Raw genomic sequence first — 20,740 nt, 5'->3', positions numbered from 1 at the left:
TATTTGAGATTTAAAATAAATTTTGATGACAAATATTTTCCTTGTTACCAAATGGTTTGTTTGACTAAGTTATTTCCAAATTATATTTCTAAGATTATAATCTTGAACTCTAATTTATCTCACCTGAAGTGTGAAATAATATAAATTTAAGTTTAATCGAGTATTTATAAATTTATATTTTATTTTGTTAAATATAAAATTATTCGAAGTATAAATTTAATCTCGATACATCTATGAACCAAGCAACTGCTTAATATTATTAATTATAAATATATAATTACGGTTATTTTTTTTTTTGTCTAAAATGTATTACACTCGCAAGAAAGTAAAATCGAAAAAACTATCATTATTAGAAATATTATTACTATATAGTAAAAGCTTTAATGCATTAGCTGTCCATTATTAGCAGGAGGAAAGGGGAGTGTTAAATTTCCGAGTTCGGTTGAATTTAATAATTTTAATTTAAAATTTATATTATCCTTAAATTTGGTTGAATATATACAAATTAATATTAGTTTAGAATGTAGTAACTCCACATTATGTTTCTGCATTTTTACCCTTATGAATGTAGTTGATATTCCACTTATTGAAATATTAAAGAAATTAAATAGGTTCGAAAAAATAGTATAATTAATTGTGAATTGAACACACTATTAGCTATAGTTAAATGATAAAGAATATTTTCCTTATTTACTTTTACTTGTTATTTTTAGAGTTAATTTGACTAATTTAAATTGAACTGAATTAATATAATATTTTTAAAAAATAGATATTCAACTAGTACAAGTTATAATTCTTTGCATAATAATATAATTTAATAAAATATATTTTATTAAAGTGATGATCAAAATCTACCTAGCTTGACTGTTGAAAAATAAAACATAACAAGTAAAAATCAATAAAAAAAATATCAAATATACATGTAATGTATTGAATTGGATTGAAACTTAAATCTGCACCAAATGCAGTCAAATATTTTCAATTGTCTAACACTTGGTATTTTATTTTCATATGAAAGTTGTGGAAATAAATTAATGAACTTTCAATTAAAATCTATGTAGAGATAAAAGAAAATTACTAAGCTAGTTAATATTGAAAAATCTTCCAAGGTAAAAAGGGTTTACCAATGACCATAATGTTCCACGTATACTTTCTTTGTTCGATATTGTTTGTTATTTATTTTTTAAAAGTTAATTTGACTAATTATGAAGTTAAATTATATCACATTAATTCGATATTTTAAACAACAAAAATTATATATTTTAAAACGATATGAAAAAATTCTATAAATTGCGATTTTTTGCATATTAATATGATGAAAAAAAACATCTTAAAATGTTATTCAAAATTTTTATAGTTTGACTCTAAAAATAGAAATCATGACAAACAATACCGAACAGAGGGAGTATGACTTATTTGTCCTTTAATTTATATTTATAATACAAATTAATTATAGACCACTTATACCCTTACATTTTGGGATAAAAAATACCCTTCTGTTGTTTTAGGAGACCACAAATATCCTTAAGAGTTAACACTCCAATTTTTTAATGACGTGGCAAGACATATGAGACGTATCCCTCCACCTAAGAGTTGTCAATTAAGATTCACTATAAAAGAACTTGACCTTTGTCGCCACGAAATCTCAAAATATTGCCACTAAAAGTTACGAGTGATTTTAGTAGCAACTAAGGCTCCAACAACCATTTGTTAGTAAAACCTATTTTTTTCAACAAAAAAAATTTGATAATTAATTTTCGATTGGAACCTAATTATCTAAAATAAATAACTTGCAATATCAATATTGAAAACATCCAATATTATTACGAAAAATCATCATAATTACTTCTCGATTCAAATCTCCTACTATATAATGCATCATTTTACATTTTGTACATTTACATATGACATATAAATAAAACATACAATGTCTTCAAACTCCTATTAAATCGATATTATTTTTGACTTTTTAAAAACAGTGATTAAAAACCACAAAATTAAATTTAATGTTAAAAAGTTTTAGTGACGATTTTCTGGGCTTTTTGTGGCAATTATTGTCGCTGCTAAAGGTCTAGTTCTATTGTAGTGTATCCTAGTTGGCAACGGTTAGATGAAAGAATTAGTTTCACGTGACTTGCCACGTCAATAAAAATTTTTAGGTGTTAACTCTTAAGGGTATTTATGATTTCTAGGATAACAACAAAGGCATTTTGATTCCAAAATGTAATGAAAGGTATAAGTGATCTATTTTTACATAGTTCAAGGGTAATTTTGATTCTTTTCCATTTATAATATAATATAATATATAAATAAATATATATGAATAATATTCATTTATTTAAATTTTACATCAACTATAAATAAACTTAGACTTTGAATATATTGAATTGTAGAAGGTCGGAACGAAAATGAATATTAACTATTTTCGCCAAAAGACACTACACGAGAAAAGATATAATTTGATTAACACTTTCACATTGAATGAATTAAAAGGGTATATTTTCTAATTTTTGTGATTCAGGGCCCATTTGGATGGGTTTAATAAAAACAGCTTTAATAAAGTACTTTTAAAAGTGCTGAAACTTATTTTTAAAATAAGCAGTTATGCGTTTGGATAAAAGTGTTGAAGTTGTTATGTCAAACGTGAAAAGGGAAACATGGAACAAAGAAATGTTAGGGTTATATGGGTAATTTGGAGATTGTACAAAAATATTAAACACAAAAAGATAAAAATGTGGTCAATTTAAAAAGCTTATAAGCTAAAAAAGAAAAAAGTACCCCTACCCCAACTTTTAACTTTTGGCTTAAAATAAGTTTTTTTTTTAAACTTAAAATAAGCTGTTTTGAGTATTGCCAAACAACTAAATAAGTCAAAAACCAGCTTTTAAGTCAGTTTGACCAGCTTTTAAGCTGAGCCAAACAGGCTCTCAATTTCTTCATCCTTTTAGTATGTTCTATTTTTTTAAAAAAAAATTCGTTCTATTTTTTTTTATCACATGTTTAAAACTACAAATTAAAAAGCATATTAATATTTTTTTTAAAAAAATAATCTTTATAATATAATAACATACCTGTACAAGAAATAGTAATATCAATATGATATCTAATGTACAAGAGGATAATCGAAATAACGTTTAACTATAGCTAACTAATTTTTTATTTGAATTTGCGTCCTTTATCGTGTATTTCGTAAATTAAAGTTTTATTATATTATTTTTAATAACGTTTCTTAAAATTTCTTCAATCTAACTCTGCCTTCGCAAATCAAACATAGTCAATGTTGAAACATTCATACATTTCATCTGCAATTATTTGAATTTTATAAATAAATTTCATATATTAAAACATAATCGGATAAATAAATTGAGACGGAAGCGTAGCAGTGAGTAGTGGTACAATAAAAGCCCTTCAATTTGAAAAAAAAAAAAAAAACACGAACAGTTGGTCACAAAATTTCAAGATTTTCAATTTCCCATGTCTTTGAACACCTTCAAGGAGACGCTCAAGCCTTGTACTAATCAATCAATTTCACAATCTTCATCAACTTCTTACAATTTTGAGACCAAATCTGTAAACCCTAGAAAACCCCCAAAATCTTCTTTGTCTCAGCAGCTTTTACGACTCGAAGATCACACTTCTCTGATTCAAAACAAACCCCAAACCCCCAAAAAGCAGAATCATTTTGAATTGAAGAGAAAATATGAAAAAACAGAGGAGGAAGAAGTGGAAGAAGAAGAAGAAAAGGGAATTGGGGTTGGGAAACCCAAGTTGGATCCTTTATTGTTAGATCAAGCAGGACCGTATGAGCCGTTGGTTCTGTCTTCATTGGAAGGAAAACCTCCTGTCCAGGTGATTTTTCGCTGACCCTTATCGTAAAAATTCAATTTTTATAATCAATTGTTTAACTATTTGTTCTATTTCATTTACTTAAAGGCATAATGAAGCACTATTGTTCATACATATCTAGGAAAGTTACTATTTTGATTCTACTTGGATAACTTATAAGAGGATGTGATGTTTGCTTATTGGTTGTATGTGAACATTCTGATGGTTTGATTTATCTTAAGCATTGATTGAGACATTAGGATCGCGATAGCTCCCTAATTGGAATGTGATTGATAAGTTTTGCGTAAATAGAATAAAGGGAAAAGGGTTATACAAAGTTTTAATGTTACACTCCGTTATAGTATTGGTACATAAATGCATGCCCCTACCTTCACAAAAATGGTTGAAATTTGCCTGTCCTCCGCTAAACCTCATCCATTTTAGCGGAACTGCCATAGGACATGCCAACTCACCAATGAGCTCACATCTTCTATTTTTTCATCACCACCCAAAGTCAGTAACACCTTCATCCTATATACCATCACCACCAACATAGATTATTTACCCAAACAACAACATACACAGTGTGATTGCCCAGACCTTACCCCTACCTTGTGTGAGGTAGAGAGGTTGTTTCCGGTAGACCGTAGGCTCAACAGATTTGAATTATCTACCCATCTTTCATTTATGTATAACTTCAATTATGAATTTGAATCTAATATATATTTGTTTTTTTTTTTTTTTGTGTTGGTCTATGAGTAGCTGAAAGTTTTCTAATTATCAATATATTGTGTGTCCTTTGAGACTTTTTTTAATTGATGATGTCTGAATCTGTTAATGAATAAGTGGATGATAATTTTGCAAGAAATTTTAGTCAATTTAGTTTATTCATCTACTATAATTTCTACCTCCATTTGACAGGAAGATTATATTGAATATTTTCATATTGATCCATCTTTTTTTTAAAAGAAGAGATATTAGAATAGAATATTTTGAAACTCATATACTAATAACTATAGAAATATATAACTTTAGACAGTGGATTTAGAGGGTAAAATCTACAATTGACCGGCGAAAGGGCATCAGCTGCAAGAGTAATTATAAATTAAACAAATAAAATGAAGAACACAAAAAATGGAAGGAGAGAGAGAGCGGTGGGAGATTTAATTGATAGTTCAAGTCCATGATCTGTTAATTTTAATTTCTAAGGAAATGAAAGACGGGTAGATCATTTATGCTGATAGTGATGGAATATAGGATAATGGTGTAGGTGTCTTTGGGTGGTGGTGGAAGAAGAAGGGTCAGTGTGGTGGGTTGGGATGCCATGTGGTATGGATGGGGTTAACAGAGGAAAATAAAATGACAAAAGCACTTCTAAAATTTTAGTAGAATTACAATTCGGAAGTATTTTTCCAAGGAAAAGGAGAAATGATGAATATAGAATGAAAAGAAATATGGGGGTTTTATTTTGGAAAAGATATTTTGGGAATTAAAAAAATATATTAAGGATAATATAGTAATAGTCTAGGTCAAACTAAAAATGCTTATAAGCTGAAAAATCGTAAGTTGGGGGTGACCAACTTGGCCTTTGCTGATTTTGGCTTATAAGCAGTTTATCAAACGCGTAGATAAGCCAAATGATGCTCATAAGTCAATTTAACCAGCTTATAAGCTTATCCAAACACCCTTGTAGTTGTAGTCACGTTTGTTACCTGGTGAAATAAATTCAAACTTGCTTCTTTGTCCAGGTTATGATGTGTAACAATGATTGAGTACTTATGTCGCAATTTCCTTTATTTCTTTTTCAGGTTCCAGCATCTATAAACTGTAGGCTTTTGGAGCATCAACGAGAAGGAGTGAAATTTTTGTATAGCTTGTATCAGAATAATCATGGAGGAGTTCTTGGAGATGATATGTGAGTTTTATTTGTGCATTTTCTTCTTGGTTGTTATGGTGGAGATGATATTTTTTAATGCTAATATAGTATGTCGTCTTTTAAATTTTAATTGTGTGATTATAATGTCTCTCTTATTCTCCCCCCCCCCCCCCCCCCAAACACCTTTTTCTTATTTTTTATGTGTGCATGAATTTGGAGCAGGGGACTTGGTAAGACCATCCAAAGCATCGCATTCTTAGCTGCTGTATATGGCAAGGATGGGGATTTACCTGAATCATCAGTTTCGAAGGAACGCCAAAGAACAATGGGACCTGTACTAATAGTTTGTCCCTCTTCTTTGATCAACAACTGGGAAAATGAGTTTTCCAAGTGGGCAACATTTAGTGTTTGTATATATCACGGGCCAAACTGTGATCTAATGGTTGACAAACTTGAAGCACGTGGAGTGGAGATACTTATAACCAGTTTTGATACATACAGAATCCATGGAAGAATTTTATCAGATATTGAATGGGAGATTGTGATTATTGATGAGGCACATCGACTTAAGAATGAGAAATCAAAACTGTACGAGGCATGTTTAGCAATAAAGACCCCAAAACGTTATGGTCTCACAGGAACAATAATGCAGAATAGATTAATGGAATTGTTCAATCTGTTTGACTGGGTCATACCTGGTTGCTTGGGGACACGTGACCACTTCCGAGAGTTTTACGAAGAGCCCCTTAAACATGGACAGAGATCAAGTGCTCCAGATAGATTTGTTCGAGTTGCTGGTGAGCGGAAACAACACTTAGTATCAGTTCTGCGCAAATATTTGTTAAGAAGGACAAAAGAGGAAACTATTGGACATCTCATGTTAGGGAAGGAAGATAATGTTGTTTTTTGTGCGATGAGCGAACTGCAAAAACGGGTTTATCAGAGAATGCTACTGTTGCCTGATGTACAATGCCTTATCAATAAGGATGTGCCTTGCAGCTGTGGAAGCCCTCTCAAGCAAGTCGAATGTTGCAGGCGGACTGCTTCAGATGGTGTCATCTGGCCTTACCTTCACAGGGACAATCCAGATGGTTGTGATCACTGCCCTTTTTGCCTTGTTCTTCCATGTCTTGTCAAGCTCCAGCAGGTTATCCCTAAAGAATTTCTCTTGGTTATCTGTTGATCACTCGTACAATGATTCCGTGATGGTTAATGATGTAGGAAAAGTAATCTCAATGTAATTCTGTAGTTATTGCACTAGAGATAAGTTACCGGATGCAATATGAGTCATCCGATATAGAGAAGGAAAAAACTGAATATCTAGAAACTCTCAGTTTTAGGTGATGCATCAATGGAGTAATTAACCAATGTTGTTTCAACTTACCAACTTGAATGTTAAATGTGTTGAGGTAGGAGATAAGAGGGTACTCAGTGGAGTAGTTGAGGTGCTCATAAGCTTACTTGGACACCGTTATCATCAGGAAAGGATAAAAAGGACGAAGAAGGCTAAGGAAAAATTCTTGAAACTTAAAGAGGAAGACCTCTTACCACCTTAGAGGCTTAGAGCTGCCCTTAGTATGAAGCTCACTGGCGTGGCATGTCTCTATTAGTCTGGCAATTTTATTAGACCAATCAATTCTTACTCCTATGCTCGCACTTTTAGCCTTTCAAACGCATTGAGACTTCTCTTACAGTACTTTTGACTTACCATGTGACGTGACTGACACACGAAAAATGTATCACATGTTACCTTCAAACATAATGATTGTTGGTTGTCTGGTGGAGTATGGAGTGGGCGTCACTTGTTTATTTCATTCAACTTTCTAGTTATTTGCAGAACTGTTACCCCTTCAATCCATCTTAGTTTCTTTTGAAGTTATTTTTCATCCCTCTCTTGCATAATTTTGTATCCTCACTTTTTGGATCTCTCCAAGCAGATAAGCAACCATTTGGAGCTTATCAAGCCTAATCCAAGGGATGATCCAGATAAACAAAGAAGAGATGCAGAATTTGCTGCTGCTGTATTTGGTGAGGATGTTGACTTGGTTGGAGGGAATACTCAAAATAAGAGCTTCTTGGGCTTAAGTAATGTTGAACATTGCGGGAAAATGAGAGCATTGGAGAAACTAATGTCCTCTTGGGTTTCACAAAGTGACAAGATTCTTCTTTTCAGCTATTCTGTAAGGTGCGACGTCAGTATTTAGTTCTTTTGACCTTTTGAACTCCTAATATATGTGAATGTTGCAGAAAGCTAGGTGCTTGGCTAACAATATGATTTTTTCTTTCTTTTGTGATCGAGATTTAAGAAGTCCAATTATTTTGTAGTTTAATACATTGAATCCGTTCTTTTTGTCGTTTTCATCAGTAATGATAATCATTCACTCATCTTTTATGGTGATATTTTAACTACTCCATTGATTCCTCTTCTCTATTATTGTCTGTCACGTGTTATTAATTCAAAAGACTGCATGAGTAACATGTTTTTTCTGCTTTATTCAAATATTAGACCAATGATGGTTTTGTTCTTTCAGATATGTCAAATTAATCCAATGATGGGCTAACCGAGTCTAAGAATTTTTTGTGATAGTCTAATGGCTATCTCCTTGAAGATAGTACTTGTAACCAATTGAAAGATGAAACCTCTCCAAGTTAAAGTTTTTAGCCTTACAATTTCATTTGATATTTCTTAATATAGGGATTACTTTATTTTCCTCTCTTTTTTTGATAATGGTGGTGTTTGGACCAGCTTGTGCGCACCTTGACTGTTTCACTAGGTACAGGCTACTCCTGCCAACATAAGTATCAGTTAACTCTACCCATCAAAACTTAGGCAGATGGGAAGAAAGCACGTAGTCTTTTTGGTCTCCGTTGGGTTTTGAACCCTAATCTCCAAGATTTGCAGTCCACTTGATTGACCACTAAATGACACCCTTGGGTGCACTTCCTTTTGCTTTTCTTTCAAGATTATTAAGTTGTGTTTATCTCTATCTGATCCTTAAAATTGAGGAATGGTCCAGTTTCATTGTCTAATTATTTAAAAGTTGCTGTTTGATTTTGCTACTCCTAACCCCATCTTGGATTAAAAGTACTCCAACATCACAAAAAAATTTCCTCTCAGATCTCTGGTAGTCGTGCACTCCCGTGACAACCTGAGGGCTGTAAATGATTTTAATGAGGAACCTCATCCTTTTTTTCTTTTTCATATAAGTAAGATCCCGTCCTCGGTTCACCAGATATTTTTCTCTATTTCTCTTGTTTTTGCAACTCTGTTCCAATGGAATCTGGAAACAGCAAGAGTCAGCCAAGGAGATGCATCTGCTTATAAAAATATACCTGTTGTATTTATTGCAAATATTTTCAGACATGCCATTCTTTCCTTGGTCCAAATTTTCCCTTTTTTAACATAATAATTTTGCCCTGAGCAGGATGCTGGACATACTTGAGAAATTTATTATACGCAAAGGCTATGGTTTTTCAAGACTTGATGGGTCCACCCCAACTGGCCTGCGCCAGTCTCTAGTTGATGACTTCAACTCCAGTCCAAGCAAACAGGTAGATATTAGTAAAATAATCAATCAATCAGCTCTTCGACCCAAAGTTAGTTGGGTTTGGCTATATTATCTGCTTTTGTATCCAATTTTTCTCTATTTAGGCCCAGTTCTCTTTATTTATGTGGAATAGAAAATTGGAAATTCAATTTTAGAACACAATCGAACTTTACTCCTCTTTATCATTTCTGTATTTTGATATCCTTCTCGTCTTAGGTATTCCTATTATCAACAAAAGCTGGTGGCCTTGGCCTTAACCTTGTTAGCGCGAATCGTGTAGTGATATTTGATCCAAACTGGAATCCTGCCCACGATCTGCAGGCCCAGGACAGGTCATTTCGATTTGGACAGAAGCGGCATGTTATTGTTTTCCGCCTACTTGCTGCTGGTTCTCTTGAAGAACTTGTCTACACTCGTCAGGTCTACAAACAGCAGTTATCAAACATTGCTGTCTCTGGAAATATGGAAAAACGCTATTTCGAGGGAGTTCAGGTTGAAAGTCACTTTTCTGTATTTGCTTTCTACGACCTAAGTATCAAGTTTGTGTCATTCTTCCAGCTGGAAATGGTTACTTATTCATGTTGCAACTTTCAGGATAGCAAGGAATTTCAAGGGGAGCTATTTGGAATATGCAATCTTTTCAGAGACTTATCTGACAAGCTCTTCACAAGTAATATCATTGAATTGCATGAAAAGAACAGAAAAAAAGATGATGGAACTCACTCAAAGGAGGACTTGAATGTACGTGGGATGTATTTTGTTCCTGAGAAAGATATAACTACAGCTTCTTTTGAGGGAGCTGAAAGCAGTAAACGTAAAGAAGAGGAGTGCACAGCAGTTGCTCCAGCGCTTGAAGACCTTGGTGAGTCCATTTCTTATTGGTTTCTGATAAATGATAATTGCTTTAAAGGTCCTTTATTGGAAGCAACGGGAAAGAAAAGAACGGTGACTACTGACTATGTAGGCACCCAAAGTAAAAATTCTCTCAAAAGAAAAGGAGTGTCAACATTGTTCTAACTTAAATATTGATCACCCTGAAAGGATAGGTACAGCTTCCTCTGTCCTTAATCATACAACAAACTTTCTTGATATCATTCCTTTTCTCTAGAAGAAGTTTCTTAGATTATTTTACTTAAAATTTGGTATAGCATGTCTCTTTATCAATTTAACTTTTCAACCTTCACTTTTTTTTAAACTATTACTGATATATAATACAAGTCAAGATTAACATTTTAAGCTTCATGCCTAGTCAAAATCTGCTGCTAAATACACAAAGGGGTAAGTACACAACTGGAAGATGGAAATAGTAGATCATCCCTCCTGATCCCGTGCTACACTCTCTCCTGTCCATCGATCTCCTTCCTCTTAGTAAAGCTAAGTGATTCTTTAACAAATTTGATATTTTTAGTTCTTTTTGGGATTGGATAAGACACAGGGAAAGGGAAAGTTGTACCTGAAAGGTTGAACCCTGCATTTCTAGAACGCAGAGTAGGTGTTTTATCGCTACATTACTACTCACCTTAAAATTGGTTATTTGATAAGATGGAACAGCGGATGGATATAGTTCTCTTAAAAACCTGGTTTTACTGTTGTACCTTAAAATTTCACTGATCTGCTGAAGTGGTTGACTATCTATTGTCTTTTTTTTGGTAACTTCTCTTTTTTTGGCAGAACTACTGAAGTTGTAGTATACAGAAATACAATGATGTTTTATTTTATTGCTCAATTGTATTTGATCCTTTTGATGTGTAGGTATTGTATATGCTCATCGGTATGAAGACATTGTTAACCTCGGACCAGCAAAGATCAAAGAGAAGAAAGAACAGACCATGCATTTAGATTACCCTCCGCGCCAGCCAAAGGCTTCAACTGCTGGGAAGAAGAAATTAGACACCATAACTGGGAAGGAGAACACAGGAACTGTCAATCCTATAACGATCCATAAAAAGAACCAGTACAGCATCCTTGCTCGTTCCATGGGTATGGAAGAAGTTCAGTTTAGCAAATGGCTCTTATCTGCAACACCAGCAGAGCGCGAAAAAGTACTTAAAGACTATCGTAAGAGAAAGGAGAAGATTCCTAATGGTTGAAACTTTCTTTTCATTGACTTGTAACATTTAGTCTGTACAGTTGCCTCTTTTTCATTTTTTTTTTTTCAAAAATGTGTACAGGAAAGCTTAATAGTTTTGTATCTTCATTCATTCTAGCCAAATAGCCAGCACTAGATCAATGTGATGAGTGTAAATTGTATTTGTGAACAAACAATTAGCACTCTCAACAGAGTATAGATTGTTTTGGAATATAAGCAGTTCCCTTTGCAATTCTACTTTCTCTACATCTTGAAGCTGAGCTAACAATCTACTAATTGCAGCTACTTTCTCTGCATCTTGAACCTTGATACTGGCTTCGAGCTGCGACTGACAGATTGCACCTTCGAATTAACATCACTATTGTGTTCTACGATACTACCAGTAAAAGCCTGCAGAGCATATTGTCAGATCATATATCCCCTTCTTAATAGATCAAATAATATTATAATCATGCTTGAACGTACCTTACTGCTGTCGAATTGTGGTTCAGAGGGATGAGCCTCAGCCTGTAATAAAGCAGTTAGATCTATTTCTTTATTTCTGAACTCTGGAATGATGCAATGCAGCAAAACATGCATGGAACCGTGTTATTATGATGTAGATAATAGAACAGCAAGACATGCATGGAACAAAGTAGGTAAGAACAAAGAATCGTACTTTGGTCTCCGCTATAACAGGAGCCTTAACATCCTCTTCCGCTTGAGGTTCCATGGGAGCATTCTCAGTCAAATTGAACTTTCCATAAGCTAGATTCTCAGGTAAGCAGTTTTCTGGTACAATGCAATCTTTTAAGAGAAAAAGAAGTTAAAGAAAAAAGGAACTTGCAAATTGAATAATCCTCAGGAAAAGCAAAACTGAGAAAGAACTGGTAAAGTTTATCAACCATGACAGAAAACGAAGAAAGCTACAAGCGTCCTCTGAATGATTTGATGTTCCATGAAAACAACATAATTTGATAACTATAGAGAGGAGGTGAAAAAGGAAAAGGTCGATGCTGCCTCTAATTCTATCTTCCTCGAAGCTGAACTTTGAATTAAAAGTACTGAACAAAGCACCAGAAACCGTCTTCAGTAAGTGAATAATACTACCAGAAATTCAGAAGAGTAGACCCCACACACAAGTTTGACAAAAAGTAGAAAGTTCTACATAGAAGAATGACGTCAAAGATAACGCACCAGCATTGGGTACCTTATCAGCTCAAAGTAGTTGAGAGACTAACTAAAATTCCAAGGGGATAGTTGTTTTGGGTTGATTAGTTATTTATAGTTCATGCACAAGCAACTCCAAGAAGGTTCTGAATTACCCTAAATTGAATCTCTCCGTCTGGGCAGTTGCTTTGGAAGATTAACTTAACACTATACAAGTAATTTCACAAATTCAATAAGCAAGTGGCAAATGGAGTGTATATAGTTCACAATTCTTTCTTCTGGGGACAAGGCTTACCTTTAGATGTTGCTTTTGAACCTTCAACCTGCACAAAAAAATTTCAAATAGATTAGTTGAAAAATAACAAACAAATTCATAGATTGTCGGGAAAATAACTTGAGAACCAAGCATATCCTTTCCCAGTATATGGTAGAATGAGAAAAGATGCAAGTCAAGAATACACATCTTAGGTAGAATGGAAGGGTTACTCACATGCCAGTGATCAGGAAACTTTTCAGTGGACTGAATTCTTGAAGATTTACCTCTTTCCTCGAGCTTGCCAAAGTTATGCATCAAGCCACATGTCAATGCAATTTAGCAAAAATTACAGAAGCATAAATTGTGTATTCCAAGAGTCAAACTTTCTATTTAAGTTCAACAACATGCAACTGACCTCTAAACTTTTCATTTCTTCTTCTAAGATAACATGACCTGGGCTGACATCCGAGTCATCACTACCTATCTCTTCTTGATTGGCATGTTCAGCTTCTTCTTCTTCCTTTTCGAGTTCAGCGAGTCGGGAAAATATGCGATCATATTCCTCATCTTTGACATGAGATACATCTTCAGCTTGAGAAGAAATAGGAAGCTCGGGTTCCACAATACCTGAGTTTCAAGCAGTTTAGATAGTTTAGAGAATGAAATAAGCTGCAATTCGGAGCAATTAAGTGATGCTTGGTTACAAGTAGAACCACAAACCAAAACGATCAAAAAAAGAAAAAAATAGAAACACAAATCAAAGAACCACCAAAGACTAGTGAATGTTGCTGAAGGTAAAACTCTCATCACAACACTGGAAGATTACTTCAGAAAGCCATCTTCACAAACACAGGGAGTAGAAATCTCTCTCGGCCCTCCATCCATGTGTGCAGTATATATGAAAAAGCATCCCCATGTTACACTTAGGATATTGGTCCATGAAATGACAGTAGAAAGCTTGATGCCTTTGTTGCTTTTCACATGTGGAAAGAAACTATAAAAGCTACCTCTAACACACCAATAGTTGATATAAAATCAGTCAGACGCATTAGAAACTCTGCTTCTGTCTCTAACAATATTAGAAGGATGGAAATAATTAAACTAAGTGGATGATGATTAACTTGTCAATGTTGAATGAACTCAATAAAGATAGTCCAAATAACAAATGGTGGTTTAGATTTTCAAGTTCCTACAGGCCTTAGGAACTTATATTATGTTTGACAATATGGGTCTTTTATTAAAAACACGTTTTCAATATTTTACAGTTCTATCATTACTCCCACTTGAGCACAATAAAAATTCTAAAACATGCCAAACATTTTGCTCGCTTTCAAGACTGAGATTTGAACAATGTTTTCTCCATTAAAATTTAGGATCCATCAGAACACCAACCTTATATAAGTTAGCCGTGTAACAACTAACAATCAAAAAGCATGCGTCAACTTACAACAAACAATCAAAAAGCATGCGTCAACTTCTTCGGATACGGTTCTTTTCCATAGCAACATAAAAACAGAAAATTATCCAATACAATAGCATACACAATACCACTCATAGATGAGCCTATAACTTCAATTAGATATGTTACAAAATTTATAGCAATAACATTCTATAAGAGGCAAAGACAGAGTTTGAAGCTTATGGGCTTAGAATTTGAGTCTTTTGAGCTACTTGGTTCTAAATCAATAATTTGTAGATAAATTTCATAAGACAAATATAGGTTTTGAACAAAAAAAGGATTGGGTTCTGCTGAATCCTCTTCCTACACTCTAGTTCCGCCCCTGATTCTGATAGTGGAAACATTTAAAGATGCTTTCTACTAATAAAAAAATCATAACTAGCAGAGTGATAACATCAACATTAATTCAACTATTATATGTAAGACATAAACCAGTAACAGGTATAACATGCCTATCATAGATGCCTCTTTAGGAGAAGTTTCCTCAACATAGTCTTCTCTTATCTCCACAAGACCCTCCTGTCAAAGATTGATTGGAATCATCAAATTGATATAACTATCTGAACTACAGAAACTAAAAACGAATATGCACAAGCAAAAAGAAAAATTACTCCCTCTAACCCAATTTTAGTGTCTTAGTTTGACCAAGCACGGAGTTCAAGAAATAAAGGGAGACTTTTGAATCTTGTGATCTTAAATCAAACATGTTTGTAGTACTTTAAAGCTTGTGATCTTAAACTTGCCATGTAGAATGTTGGAATTGGAGAACTTACTAAGTTTAGAAAGGACATTCTTTTTGGAACAGATAAAATAGGAAAGCAAGACATTTAAATTGGGACGAAGGGAGTAATACAATAAATCAAATGTGAACATCCCAACTATCAACTAACGCTTACAGTGCACACATGCATTCATATGACAAGCGAACCAGTGAGAAGTATCTATCAAAAAATTCACACCAAATAGGCAAGTCATCTCAACCTAACTCAAGTTTTTGCATTTCTCAAATTTAAGTCCCAACACACTCTCATGTCATATCACCAAATAAGTTTCTGGATCACTTGAAACACCGTAATTCTATTATCATTACCTGCTGCATCCAAATAAGCTTTCTAGCACTTCTAAACACGGCAGTCATATTATATCATATTAGTAACTCAAACACTTAGGAAAGCAATACCATGTCAAAATGTTCAAGCACCATATGATAGAACTAACAAGCATACCGCTGCCTCAGAAGCTGTAGCATCAAAAAATGAGGCCTCAGCCTTAAGGTCTTGCATTAAAGCCTTTACAGACTCCACTTGGACCTCCAATGCCTTCCCTCTTCTGTTCAGTATCCCAACTGTTTGCTTCGCTGTCCTCTCAGCATAATGACCCTCTCCTAGAAGAACCTGCATACATGACAGAGAAGTAGAAAATTATATTCAAGAAGTTGTTACTAGCTGAGGAATCTAAGAGCGAAATTTCACGTATTTGTCAGTAAAAAAAAAAAAAGATGAAGCGTATTTTCATAATCAACCAAAGACCACTTGCTAATTAGCCAGACAAAATAGCAAGTTAAATATAAGGTTTTAAACTTAGAAATGATTGTCTAAACAGCAGACTTAGACTTATCAAACAGATGCAAAAAATCTAATGCAGAATTCAGCAAAGAAGAAATGAAGCATATTCCATGATTTGGCAAAGAAGATCCTACCACTATCAGGTGCCTCGTCGGAGAACAATAACCTTTCCAGTTTTACTGATATATTAATCAATAAACCATCCGATTGGACAGTTTTGAAGAAATGGTTCATTTTGATCAAGGAAGAGAACCAGCAACAGATCAACGACAGCTCATTCCCAAACTAGTTGGGTTGACTATACCGATTCCACTCTACTCATTCTGCTCTACTTAGGTCATTAAGAGGATTCATCATAGTGATACTACTCTTATAACAGTCATCAACTTATCACAATTCTCCTCCCTTATTTGGGCTTGCGACAAGAAATACTTTGCACATAACGGAGTTTGATCAAGGAAGAGCTTCTGACAGGGAAAAAAGTTTCCATTTAATCCAGAAAGAAAGACAAAAACTTTGTGCAGGAAGGCCAAAATTTTGTGCATCATGCACAATCAACAGATAAGTCTTGCACTCAGTGGCAAAGCCACATACAATGGAGGGGATTCATCGGAAAGTTTTACTGCCTAAATAAGGTAAAAAGGATTTTTTAAACATATATAAAATTTTGAATCCCCTCAACAGGTTCAACTCTCAAGTGTGACATTTTCGAATCCCCTCATCAGAACTCTGATTCCTCCACTCTTATTGCACCTCAAGTATCGCTTGTTAGTAATGTCTTTCGTACTCTCATATTACCTCATTCTTCTAAATTTTTTTGGCAATAAAATGTGAATATTACCATACAACCAAACCAACTCAACAATTTTTACAATCTACGAGCATCTAGTGATCTGAATTCCTTTCTAGGAAGATCATTCAGTTTCGATCTAGACCTCCATCGCACTTACTAAAACAAACCTATATTAATTATAAATTCGCTGTAACAAAACTTGACACCTTCTTGCTTTTTGTGATCCTGTGACCATGCTCACCCTTTCTCTGATTTCCTTTTGAATCTGTGACGTTATATACCTTGTGTCTACATTCAAACCCCTGTACACTCTCCAGTTCCTTGCTTGCCAGGCATAATAAATCAAGGCTCCATATGATGCAGCTGCTAGTTCCTTGCGAAATTGTCTCCATTGTCTATTCTTGATCCATCGCATACAATCCTCTACATTTTTTGCTGGGATTGGAATGCCAGCCCATCTACTCAACGATCCAAGTGCAATCTACAAAAAGATGATGTTGGTTCTCTATCGTAGCCAGTGCACACAAGCAGCAATTAGTATCTCCTACATCTGGAAACTGTAGCCTCATCATCCTCTCCTTTGTAAGAAGCTTATTCTGGTATGGTACCCACATGATCACCCTTTGACTAGGTAGCATAATAGAATTCCAGATTAGATCTGCTTCCGTTAGTCTAGTCAAAGGACCCAATATATCAATATAGCTGCTAGACACCGAGTAGATACCATTATTCGTTAATCTATATATGCCTCTTCTGTACCAATTTACCATTTTCTCCTTCAAGCCATTCAATTTTTTCCAGTACCAGCTACTATCCTGAGGTGAGCAATGATCCCAAATATTCCTACATGTTTTCATATATTTCTCATGCACCCATTTTACCCATAACATGTCCTTTGTTGCCAGTTGCCATAAAAGTTTCCCAATGGATGCTACATTCCAGTTTTCACATCCTTTAATGTTCAAACGACCAAACTTCTTAGGTATACAAACTCTTGTCCAAGCTACCAAGGAGACTTTCCTATGACCTTCATAGATAATCTCTACATTTTCTATCAATCTCTTTGATTACACATTGTGGAAGAATGAAGACAGCCCCCCAAAAGCTGTAAATGGAAAATAAAACAGCATTGATAACCTATAGTCTACCAGCATATTATAGTTGCTTCGCATATCCATTGCTTATTCTGCTTGTTATCTTGTCCACTAGTTGATGGCAATCCAATTTGCTCCATTTCTTTGAGGATAAAGGCAATCCTAAATATCTGATAGGTAGGGATCCTTTAGTGAATCCAATACTGTCAATAATCTTCTGTTGAAGTACCTCTCCTACCCCTGCTAGATAAATGCTGGACTTCTCCTGATTCGCCACCAGCCCTGTTACATCACTAAAATGATTAATTGCCTCCATGATTTTGTTAATGGAAATTAGATCCCCTTTGCAAAAATAGCATCAAATCATCAGCAAATATTAAGTGAGTGAGTTTTGTTGCCTTGCACATAGGATGAAATTGGAACTCAGGTTGTACATTCATTCTGTGAAGGACCCTTGTTAAGTATTCCATGACAAGCACAAAGAGTAAGGGGGACATTGAATCTCCTTGTCTAAGTCCCCTTCTCCCTTCAAAGTAACCTTGTCCTTCCCCATTTACTTTGATAGTGTATTTCGTTGAAGTCACATACTTCATTACCAGATTGACAAAAGGTAAGGGAAAACCATAGCCTATCAGGGCTTCTTCTAAAAATTCCCAACTTACCATATCATACGCTTTTTTGAGGTCTATTTATTTTCCTACTATAATGTCATAGTAGGTATGACAGATCAATACATTGTGAATAAGAGACCTCCCTTCTACAAAAGCACCTTGATTCTCCGACACTAACATTGGAAGTACTTCTCTTAACCTTTGATATATCACTTTTGAGATGCATTTGTATAGAACATTACAGCAAGCTATAGGTCTGTACTAGCTTGCAAACTGAGGATGTTCTACTTTTGGAATTAGAACAACCATAGTTGCGTTTATCTGATTAAGGAGTTGCCCATTCGCTAAGAATTCAAGTATAGCAGTAGTTACCTCCTCACCTACAATTTTCCATGATGATTTGAAAAAACCACTCCCAAATCCATCTGGACCAGGGCTCTTATTTATATCAATGCTGAACATGGCTACTTCTATCTCTTTTGCTGTGTAGGGCCTTAGAATTTGTAGTTGTTGACTTGTAGTCAGGACACAACCTCCCCTTAGAATGTTCTTTTCTCCACTATTTTCTATATATTTTCTACACTAATGTACTTCCCTTTCTTACTGATTTGATACTATTTACTTGATCTGAGATCAATCGGAAACAATGTCTCTACCTTAACAACCTTCCCGAGATAGGGGGCAAGGCTCCATACACATCACTCTCCAGACTCCACTTATGGGATTACACACTAGGTATATTTTGTTTTTGTTTGCTGAAACGACACAAGGAAAAAGGCTCATACTATTGAAATTGCTTACAACAACAACAGACCTAATATAATCCCACAAAGTGGATTCTGAGGAGAGCAGACCGTACGCAAAACTTATCCCTACCTCAAAGGTAGAGACGTAATTTGTGATAGACCCTCGGCTCAACGGAAAAATAGTGACAGTCCAGAAGATAAAAAAGTAATAGAAGTACAAAGAAATAGTAAATAGTAACAAAAACAGCAGACAGTAACTATAACAAAATAATATGATTATCATAGTACAAAAAACAACAAGTAATAACAGAAATCGAAACTGAGCAATACTACAACTACTACTACTGAAATCGCTTAACGAATAAATTACCAGAAATTCATTGGTGTGAATCAATCGACCAGGAAAAAATGCAGCTTTACCAAACGGAACCTGAAAATTTGCAAAAACGCGAACACATTAATCGCCTAGACATACAACTAACGTATAACACTTTACTATCCATTCAAAGGGAAAAAGGTACAGTAAACAAAAATTCACCATGATATCATGATGGAGCTCATCGGGAAGTCGCTGAACAAGCCTAATAAGAGTATTATTGTCGTCGGCAAAATCTCGGAGCTGGTCCAGCTGCTTCTGCCGCTCCGATATAATTTCCTCCACACGCTTCGCTGCTTTCTGCGCTTCTTCCACCGGAAACAGTGAAGATAGTGACGTCACCGTTCCCTTCACTGATTCTGCCATGACTTCACTTGCCGGCAAACACCGGCGGCAACAAAATCCTCTTTCCGGCCTGTGTTCCGCGCGGTGAAAGAAAATTAGGGTGCCTTTCAAATTTCTTTTTTGGAAAATTAGATTACATCAAAATAATTTCGGGGAAATATGTAAAAAAAAAAAAAGAAAATTGCTAAAGAGATATATTTTAGGCAAAAGGTATAATATACCTCTGAATTTTATCTTTTATAGTTGAAACACTTATTTTATAGTTGAAATACTCTATATTTTAAAATAATTCATATATAATATTCCTATCATTATACAAGTAACTCATGGATATCATTATCGTTAATTAAAAAAAGCTTATATACTCTCTTTTCTCTTTATCTAACAAAAGTAAAAAAATAAAGTTTTGAAACTTTTTTAAAAAAAATAAAATAATATATATATATATATCCTTTTAACAAATATTTAAATTTTTTCATACATAAATTATATTTTAACTTCTTTGATTATTATTATTTGAGTTTTTTTTCTATCATTCTTTGGCTTAAAAAAAAAGAGAAAATATATAAATAAATAAAAAATTATACTTGGTAGTACAACTTACTTCAGTATTTAAACAAAACGGACATTTGGATATCGCCTTAACATTTTTGAAAGTGAATTAAATACAACTCTGAGAATAGAATATCACTCTCACCTGACACATCAAAATGATAAGTATGATGATGTATGTTACTCTCATGACATGACTTTCCTAATCCAAATTTGGCATGTCCAGTGACTTGACTTTCCATAATTCATATCGTTAGGAGAGAACTCTTATTAACATGCATGTCCTTGGTGTGTGCTTGCATATACACATAATTAGTACAAGTGTGTACTAATCTCATACAACTCTATACTTTTAGGTGCAGGCACAGGCGGACGCTAGAGCTTACGATACGACGTTATAGCTATCGGACATGGAGCATTCATTTGGACTTGGTAGACCCTCATGCTTTCGAGGAC

General features: G+C 34.3%; 2 protein-coding genes across 7 annotated transcripts; one reads left to right on the top strand and one right to left on the bottom strand.

Annotated features, from left to right (window-relative positions):
* Positions 1-3,357: 3,357 nt before the first annotated feature.
* LOC101246547 (switch 2) lies at positions 3,358-11,570 on the top strand. Its single transcript, XM_010325441.4, has 8 exons — positions 3,358-3,849; positions 5,634-5,740; positions 5,924-6,848; positions 7,639-7,886; positions 9,127-9,253; positions 9,466-9,741; positions 9,844-10,111; positions 11,002-11,570. The coding sequence occupies exons 1-8, from the start codon at positions 3,475-3,477 to the stop codon at positions 11,337-11,339; spliced, it is 2,664 nt and encodes an 887-aa protein (XP_010323743.1). The 5' UTR covers positions 3,358-3,474; the 3' UTR covers positions 11,340-11,570.
* Positions 11,333-19,964, bottom strand: LOC101247038 (uncharacterized). Of its 6 annotated transcripts, none has more exons than XR_003247510.2 (10): positions 19,550-19,964; positions 19,382-19,441; positions 15,429-15,596; positions 14,655-14,721; positions 13,159-13,370; positions 12,978-13,040; positions 12,783-12,810; positions 11,997-12,109; positions 11,804-11,886; positions 11,333-11,728 (listed from the first exon to the last, which is right to left on the bottom strand). XR_003247510.2 is itself a non-coding variant. In XM_004243315.5 (10 exons), exons 1-10 carry the CDS (start codon positions 19,751-19,753, stop codon positions 11,621-11,623), a joined length of 1,080 nt encoding a protein of 359 aa, XP_004243363.1. In that variant the 5' UTR covers positions 19,754-19,964; the 3' UTR covers positions 11,333-11,620. The 6 variants fall into 6 exon arrangements, 4 of the variants coding, with proteins under 4 accessions (XP_004243363.1, XP_010323742.1, XP_025887870.1 ...); XM_004243315.5 differs by having other exon boundaries at positions 11,804-11,845; positions 11,997-12,124; XM_010325440.4 differs by having other exon boundaries at positions 11,804-11,845.
* Positions 19,965-20,740: the final 776 nt, after the last annotated feature.

This window comes from Solanum lycopersicum, chromosome 7 (assembly GCF_036512215.1).
Source record: "Solanum lycopersicum chromosome 7, SLM_r2.1".
NCBI classification, from domain to species: Eukaryota; Viridiplantae; Streptophyta; class Magnoliopsida; order Solanales; family Solanaceae; genus Solanum; species Solanum lycopersicum.
This window is presented reverse-complemented; position numbering and strand designations above follow the sequence as displayed.

Coding starts and splice junctions, on each gene's coding strand:
- LOC101246547 (XM_010325441.4), top strand. CDS start 3,475: ATGTCTTTGAACACCTTCAAGGAGACGCTCAAGCCTTGTACTAATCAA. Junction 3,850..5,633: donor AAGGAAAACCTCCTGTCCAG/GTGATTTTTCGC, acceptor TTTCTTTTTCAG/GTTCCAGCATCTATAAACTG. Junction 5,741..5,923: donor GGAGTTCTTGGAGATGATAT/GTGAGTTTTATT, acceptor AATTTGGAGCAG/GGGACTTGGTAAGACCATCC.
- LOC101247038 (XM_004243315.5), bottom strand. CDS start 19,753: ATGGCAGAATCAGTGAAGGGAACGGTGACGTCACTATCTTCACTGTTT. Junction 15,597..19,381: donor TTCACACCAATGAATTTCTG/GTAATTTATTCG, acceptor TCATGTATGCAG/GTTCTTCTAGGAGAGGGTCA. Junction 11,846..11,996: donor CTGTTATAGCGGAGACCAAA/GTACGATTCTTT, acceptor GCTTTATTACAG/GCTGAGGCTCATCCCTCTGA.